This window comes from Pollachius pollachius (assembly GCF_949987615.1).
Source record: "Pollachius pollachius genome assembly, chromosome: 14".
Taxonomy (NCBI): domain Eukaryota; kingdom Metazoa; phylum Chordata; class Actinopteri; order Gadiformes; family Gadidae; genus Pollachius; species Pollachius pollachius.
Window position 1 is genome coordinate 2,484,168 of NC_136947.1, and position 8,300 is coordinate 2,492,467.

General features: G+C 43.8%; 1 protein-coding gene across 1 annotated transcript in view; it reads right to left on the reverse strand.

Moving 5' to 3' along the window:
- Positions 1–8,300, reverse strand: part of cntnap3 (contactin associated protein family member 3) — a gene marked incomplete at both ends in the record, with an annotated part of 104,580 nt that overhangs the window by 22,870 nt on the left and 73,410 nt on the right. The window contains 3 exons of the mRNA XM_079751535.1: positions 2,588–2,758; positions 2,869–2,996; positions 7,079–7,241. Coding sequence (XP_079607661.1) covers positions 2,588–2,758; positions 2,869–2,996; positions 7,079–7,241 — 462 coding nt within the window. The remainder of the gene's footprint in view (positions 1–2,587; positions 2,759–2,868; positions 2,997–7,078; positions 7,242–8,300) is intronic.

Below are 8,300 nucleotides of genomic sequence, written 5' to 3' on the forward strand. Positions count from 1 at the left end.
TGAACTGTGAAACATAAATAATTAATTACAAAGTATAGAACTTAACTTGGAGTTGGCCGTTATCTAAAGGTTAGAGCCCAAAAGCCGTGGATGGAAGAGGTACTTTATTATTCAGTGAATGTCAAACGGTCTGATCAGAAACAGTGTCTATTCCCATGTGAACAGACCAGCCTGATTTAATTATAAATTATAGATATTAATCAAAACGATTTTGTTGTTCTAAAGTCAAGAGGAAAGAAATCGATTGTGGGCTGAGCTTGGTATCGTTTGAAGCGATGCTTTAAGACTGCTCAGAGCCCTTTGAAGATGCCTCTCTGAGTCCCGGGAATAGCACTCGAAGGTTAAAGTGTAGAACATTCCACCAAACAGGGAAATATGTCAGAATCCAAACTTCACAGCCCATGAGTCTCCACATCCAGTTGGAACAATATCCCTCCACAATCATCCACTAACTCCTGGCAATATCCCAGAATGCAACACTAAGTTCATTTGGAAAAAGAAAGTTCCCAGAGATATAAAAGTAGCACTATAACTCCTGCTTACTTTTTATAACAACATTTTCCCAACCGTTCACAAGCCCAACCCCTTCTATGATATAGTTCACACTTCCTATATAGATAGTCGTGTGAGGCTAGGTGAATATCTGCGTTCTTCCATTCCCAGCTCATCCTATGACGGCACACTATGGAGCCTTTAAACAACAGCGTTCATAGGAGGGGGAAAAGAGATCATCATACAGGGGGGGGCTATGGACGAGTAAAAATAACTGAAGTGCATGTCGCGCCATGAGTGGATTAGTAGGACCCCCCCCCCCCCTTCCAAACACACAGACACACACACACAATCTTAGAGCCAAAAATAGAAAGTTAAGCTTCTGCCACCAGCCTTGTTTGTCAATACATACATTATAGAAGCCCATTTATTTTAACGATCGAATAGGATTTATTATAATAATCACCAAAATAGTTTTGCACTGTCCGAATAAATTATTCTGGCGACATTAAATAAATGTCTTGGGGTTGAAATTGTCTTCATTTGTTTTCAAGAATGTTATTAAATGTCTTTCTTTCATGCATTCTTTCTTAATATCTGTTCACAAAACACTCTCATAAGCCGTGAACAACCAATCCTCGGGCTATTATCGGTCAAACTTCAAAGTCATCGTCGTCCGGGTGACGACAAACTTTGCTGAATAACACGTGGACCACTCTTGACTTCTATGTTTCATAAAACCCTTGCCAGCAAGAAACAGAACAAAAACGGCCTGGTGGCCGGCGATAAGGTCACTGACCAGCTCCTCCATCACACAGACTGGATCAGCAGAGCCACTATCTCTCCAGAGAACTCTAAAGATCACACAAGAACACGGCTTTTTCAACTCTGGACGTCAGTCAGACGTTTTTAGTCTATTACACGCCCCAGCAGAGCTGGAACGATGAGTCACTGAATCACTGGTCGGAAAAACAATTGATTGTGTGTTTGTTCATTTACTGATCATATTTTGTCCTTTATCCAGGGAAAGTGGTACAAGTAGTACAATCGAAGTACAATTTAAAGTTGAGAAATGCAAATTCTAAGTGTTTCAGAGCCTTAACTCAGTGGGCAGAGCAGATTTAAGAACGACCTCTGTCTCTGGCCCTTTGTGATAAGTGTTTTACATTATTCATGATTTTTCATGGACTTAACGCAGAATCAGTTAATGCGAAGGGCAATGGACATTAATGGACGTCAATATGGACATAACAACGAACGGTATCCTCGCAGCCTTCAAACGTAATTCGCAGAGCTAAGCATCCGCTCCCTGTGCCAACAGGAAACTTTCTTCCACCCACCAGGTAGTAAGTAAATAAACACATAAATATATAAATAATCATGCTTGGCTTTGTACACAGCCTTGTAATGCGGTTCCCAGACCAAATGGAGTCTTTCAAAGATAAGATAAAACACGTCAGGAGATAAAAAAAGAAAAGGAAGAGAAAAACAACAACCTATTTGATCTAAACGGCAAAGCCCAAATCAGCCCCTTGGTCAAGGTTGGTGGTCAACATCCCATATATATATATATATATATAAATATATATATCCACCAATTCTCAGACGGAGGTCCAGAAGTCACGGGTGGCGCGTTAAGCCGAAATAAAAAGTACCAACAAAACAAACAGTTCAGAATGGGCACAGGAAATGAGTCAGTAATCCCGATACGGACAGATAGAGATGTAAGATAACGGGATAATAAGCCCCAGCTTCCAATCTATAGTCTTCAGACAGGCCAGCTTGATCCCAGATGGATATGAATGGGTATTAAAAGGTGGGTTTAAACAGATGGGTATAAAAAGATATGAAGATAGCGTTATCGCAATAAAGTATTCAAATGTACGTCATCTCTATCGAATCGCGGCGACAGATCGAGAGACTGAAAGACGGACAGAGAGATGGCCGGCTAATAAGACATCCAGACAGAGAGACAGACAGTCAGACAGACGGACGGATCGACCCACAGACTAATAGCTGTCTAGGTCCCATTAACCGGGACACACACCCAGCAGTGCTTCCATCTCAGACTGAGCCCTTTGCGTCTGACACTCACAGCTGAGTTCGATGCGGATGAAGTCCTTGATGCCCAGGTTCTCCAGGAACACGCCCGAGGAGGCCGTGGTCTTGAACAGGAAGGAGATGTCTGCGCTCAGCTCCGCCCGGAACGTCGGGAAATGGAGGTACGACGTTTCCTTGTCGAAGTACGCAGCGTTCCAGAAGTTCTCTGATAAAAAAAAATAAATAAACAGAAACGTGGATGAATTCAAAAACTTTTTCTTTTTTTTTTTCCCAGTGTGTAATGTTCACGACAAAGTGGCTCCGGGGAGGACTCACTGTCGCCATGACAACGGAGCGGGCCCACCCGGTAGGCGGCCTCCGAACCGGCTCTGTGCAGATCCCCCAGCACCAAAGACCGGACCGGAAGGCTCTCCTTGTGGGTCAGCAGGCCGGAGTCACTAGCCCTGCAGGGGGGGGGGGGGGCGAGGGACGCGGAGGAAGAGGAAGGAGACGAAGGGCAGGAAGAGGAGGAGGAGGAGGAGGAGTTGGAGGAGGAAGGAGAGGAGGAGCCATGGTGAGAGGACGACGATGAGGAAGAAGAGGACGGAAGGAGGAAGAGGAAGAAGAGGAAGAAGAGGAGGATGGAAAAAACGGGTGGGGTAGAGGAAGAGGAAATGGAACAGGATGAGAAGAAGCGACAGAGGGGTTATGATCCCACACAGAGGGTCAAATAAAAACAAGAGCCGACTAACTGGGAGCTGGCAAAACAAAACCCCATCACAATCCCCAACACAACAGCTCACAAAATGGAGACACGGGGACGCCGTGCGTCCACCACGGTCAAAACAAATCTAGCAATATTCGGCCAATGGCTTCTAATAGGTATTCCTGGGGATACCATGCTTCCATCACGGCCACCCTCTATCAAAAAGATAGAACGAATAACCCTCTCTGTCCTGCTCCTACTTCAGAACTGCTGATGTCTTGCAGCTAGGCCACCTTTAGAGCAGCAGGGCACTTCGACGAAGAGTTGCAGCCTAGCGTCTAACCAGAAGTGCAACAAAAAGCAGCAAAGTGCAGAGCAATGAACATATGCACGGTGGAATATATAAATAAGTACGATAGATGCAGTACGAACAGTATTGACAGTAGAACACGTTAGGGTATATACAGCAGAAGAACATCTCTCTCTATATATTTTTTTACACATAGTGCAGGTGTAAATGCAAGCAATGCTAGTGGTAAGATATATAAAGACTTATGCACGGGGTATGATATGAAGAAGTTGAATACGCTATGGACGAGATACGTACCGTATAGACAGTGGTACCAATATGAATACACTATAGGTAAGACATATACATCGTGGACAGAAAAAGTCAGACCATAATAGAAGCAGTGGACCTTATGCCCGTGTATATTCCACAGGTCTTTTTACCAGAGAACGTCAAACAAACAATTAATCACCGGATTGAAAGATGTGTTTCACAATATATATATATATATATATATATATATATATATATATGACACATAATTAACACATCAAGCAGCTGTTGGAGCTCATTATACCTCCATCATATGACGAATTTCAAAAGGAAGTCAGCGCAGAACAGAAATTGTCACAAGTACAGAGCAAACCTGTGATGTGGCACGGCCGTGTCAAACTTAAGCTTCATATGCTGGAGGGGGGGGTACTTCACGACATGTCAGACTTTAGGTTCAAAGTTAATAAGTTAATATATATTTGAGTTTAGCTTGCCTCTTTCCACCGCACGACCAACTTCCAGAAAATACTTCAGCACTCAGAGAGGGTATTTGTTTATCATATCTGCATATATGCAAAAAACACCAAATTAACTGTTTGTTGTTTAAAATCTTTTAAAAGTAGTGCGGAGCGCAGCGAGGGGAGAGTATGGCCACCGTGAAATGAAGTCAATTTTTAACTTCACGGCGACTTTAGAGCCCCATTCTCAGCTATTTATGCGTTTTTTTTCTTGCACTCACAAAGCGGCTCAGTGATGAATAATAATCGTCGACGGAACGCATTTAGTGGGTTTTGGTGGGGAAGAGCAGGGGGGTAAAGTAGCCTGGAGAGGGTGTTTCAGCTTAAGCTGCATGGGTTATTTTTGGACAGCATCACTTTAAGAGGTATAGGATGCCATACATCATCCTGGCAGAAGGGACTTCACACCATTACATCTCCTTTAAAAACAAAATGTACCGGCTGGGAGTCTTTGTGAACCTTGTTTTGGAAGGAGTCCGCATACCCTATGCTCACACTCAGATCAGTGTTTAGTTTGGCATGTTGTTGTTATTGGTGCGTCTTGTTGCAGGCAAATGATGATGAAAAAAACCCTGTTTCTTTTGCATGTTGGGTGTGAATGCATCAAGCGGATTTGATATCAGAGAGAAAGAGAAACGATAGTCTTTAAATATTCTGTGTTTGAAGTAGGATATAATGTCACGTGTGCTATAGTGTAGGTTCTATTGTGTGTTTTTAAAGTTTTAATTTCCGTCTCCTCATAGAAAATATACTGTGCTTGACGGTAATGAAACAAATGTTACTCCTATTTCTCATTCCTTTAACTCTCGAGCTGGTGAGTTTTCCTTCTCTTCAATTGTTAAATATCACGATATATATGTTATATAATACACATATAATATTAACTATAAATGCTGATTTATTTTCTTGCACGCTCACACTTGTCACATTTTGAGCCTGAATAATATTACCATATTCAGCCTGGGGTTGCAAACAACAATGTAAACTAGCATATAAAATGGCTTGGAGACATAATGCAAACACATTGGTCAACTCAACTCAATTCAAGTGTGAAAAACGGTGGTCATTTCCGTGGATTTAGACTTTAACGACATTTATGGAGGAACAAAATAACATGGTAAAGTAAAAAGTTAACAAATGTCTAATAATTATGGGATGGTTCATTTTGATTTACAAATGTAAACACAAATGAAACAGTATCCAGCATGAAACAGATCCAAAGAAAGGTATAATTTCAGAAGCAGTGATCCATAATGCATGCTACCGTTTTATAATGACCATAAACCTGAATTTCCTTCTTAATAATGTATGGTCAAGGTAGTTAGTACGCATGGTTATGCCATAATAAAACCATAGAGTACCATCACATAAAAAGACCTATAAAAATGACACCACAACTCAAATGTCTCAGGATGGTTCGATGGCTATGTGGTAATATAATAACACACGATGGTGCAGAATTCTGTACAGAAAAGTCCTGCGATCCAAGCATGCGACAGTACCGTTCTAAACAGGGTGACGCAGAGGTGTTTCAACGCCAGCAAGGTATTGTATAGGGTACTAACAGCGGAGAGAGCGGAGGTTAGGTTGGTGCTCATTTGTACAACGTATTCTGTACGTGGAGTCTGTCCAACGAAAATCTAACAAATCTAACTTCGGTCATGAGCGGTAGGTGTACACAGTTCCTACAAGTCCTCTTCTTGACACTGCCGTTGTTGTGACCTCTGCTACTTCACTGACACTACAGGAACCCCCAGTCTAGTCAAATTGTGAGAAAGATGCGTGGTGATACCTCGCAATTCTTTGTTGATCCAATTTTCTCTTTTGATTTGTTTTAATGATGGATGCTTTGAGTGTATTCAATAAATACATCAACATAACAAACTTATAAAAGAAGAGGAAGTTGAAGAGAAGAGAAGTGACTGCCAATCGCCCCCACAGTGTTTGGCAAGTCTGTTCACTGTTTCTGAAATTGCCGTTGGACACCTTTGCTCTTTGGAGCCGGAAAGCTGAAAAGGGTTGAGAAGAATTATGCATCTATATATACTGTGTACTGTGCCTCAGCCACCCCAAGCAAGACAGGACTTCGGCCATTTCCTTTCTTTTCTATTTAGAGTCAGCTGTTCCACCAACATAACTCTAGGAAATGTCTTGGGAGCTGTTCTACCCTGAAGCAAACATGAACAACTCCTCTACAGAGGGTCATGTGATCATAACATATGACAGTTCCATTCTAAACCGAGGGTCATGTGATCATAACAAATGACAGCTCCATTCTGAACCGAGGGTCATGTGATCTTAACATATGACAGCACCATTCTAAACAGAGGGTCATGTGATCTTAACATATGACAGCACCATTCTAAACCGAGGGTCATGTGATCTTAACATATGACAGCACCATTCTAAACCGAGGGTCATGTGATCTTAACATATGACAGCACCATTCTAAACAGAGGGTCATGTGATCATAACATATGACAGCACCATTCTAAACAGAGGGTCATGTGATCTTAACATATGACAGCACCATTCTAAACCGAGGGTCATGTGATCTTAACATGTGACAGCCCCATTCTAAACCGAGGGTCATGTGATCTTAACATGTGACAGCCCCATTCTAAACAGAGGGCCATGTGATCATAACATATGACAGCACCGTTCTAAACAGAGGGTCATGTGATGATAACATGTAACATCCATTGTATACCGCTGGTCACATGACCACAACACATATCGGCAGCTGGGCTCACGACCTACCATTCCATGCGGTCTGCGTCACAGTTGCAGTAGTACATGGGGTCCACGCAGCTCTCCTGCAGCCCACAGGAACACTGCCGGCTGCCCGGGACAGCCCCGCCCCAGTAGGTCTGGACCCCACCTGCACCGGGACCGCCCACCCACCAGCTGAACGGAGAGCCCGCTGTATAGACACACACACACACACACGCACGCACGCACGCACGCACGCACGCACGTGCACACGCACACACACACACACACAAGCATGCACACACACGCACACGCACGCACGCACGCACACACACACGCACACACACGAGCATGCACGCACGTACACAAATACACACAAACACACACACACACACACACACACACACACACACACACACACACGCAGAGGCACACACACACACACAGATAAAACACACAAAGAGATAGAGAGGTACATATCCAGACATGCGTGAATATGCGTGTGGATAAATAAAACATTGTTAACCTGCCACTACATACACCCGCTAATGAACGGCGTTCCACTCCATCAGACAGCCGGACAGAGGGCCGGCGTGGGTTGCTCTCCTCTCATCGTTATTCCACACACACGTACACCCGCGTCTCTGGGATTATCAGGCGCTCCACAAAGATGCTCATGACTGATGTGCAGTGTCCTATCTCTCTGGCTCTCTCCCTCGGTTTCTCTTTATTCTTCTCCCTCTCGCCTGCTCGCTCGCTCGCCCCTTGTTTTCCCCGCTTCCCAGCACCGACCACTGCTCCACTGTCCAACCAAAGGCTAAGAGGCCAAAAACATTACTACAAACAGAACAACATTCATCCCCGTGGGAGGAGCCGAGGGGGAAAGGAGATCTTTAAAGCGCTGACCAAGGTGAACTTTACTGCGGCTGCACGACGCACACGGCTGCTACAATACGTGCTCAAAATCCACCTGAAGTTAGTTTGGTCTGTGTTCAGTTTCGAAACTGTAAAATACGGAGACCCGGGAATGGCGGAGCCCTGTCGGCCGAGGGTTTGAGATAATCCATCTCTTCCCGTCGGTTTTTCGGTGAGGTAGCGTAGTGTGACCTTTATCACTGCGCATGGTGACCCTGACATTTCGGAATCCACTTTTATCGGCACTAAATGAAGGTCTTCATACCGAAGAAAGCTTACAATAGAACATTGGAAATTTGTTCAGTCTTTCAGAAAGTACACTTTTTAAAGGCTTAGTGAGAAGGTTAATTGGCTC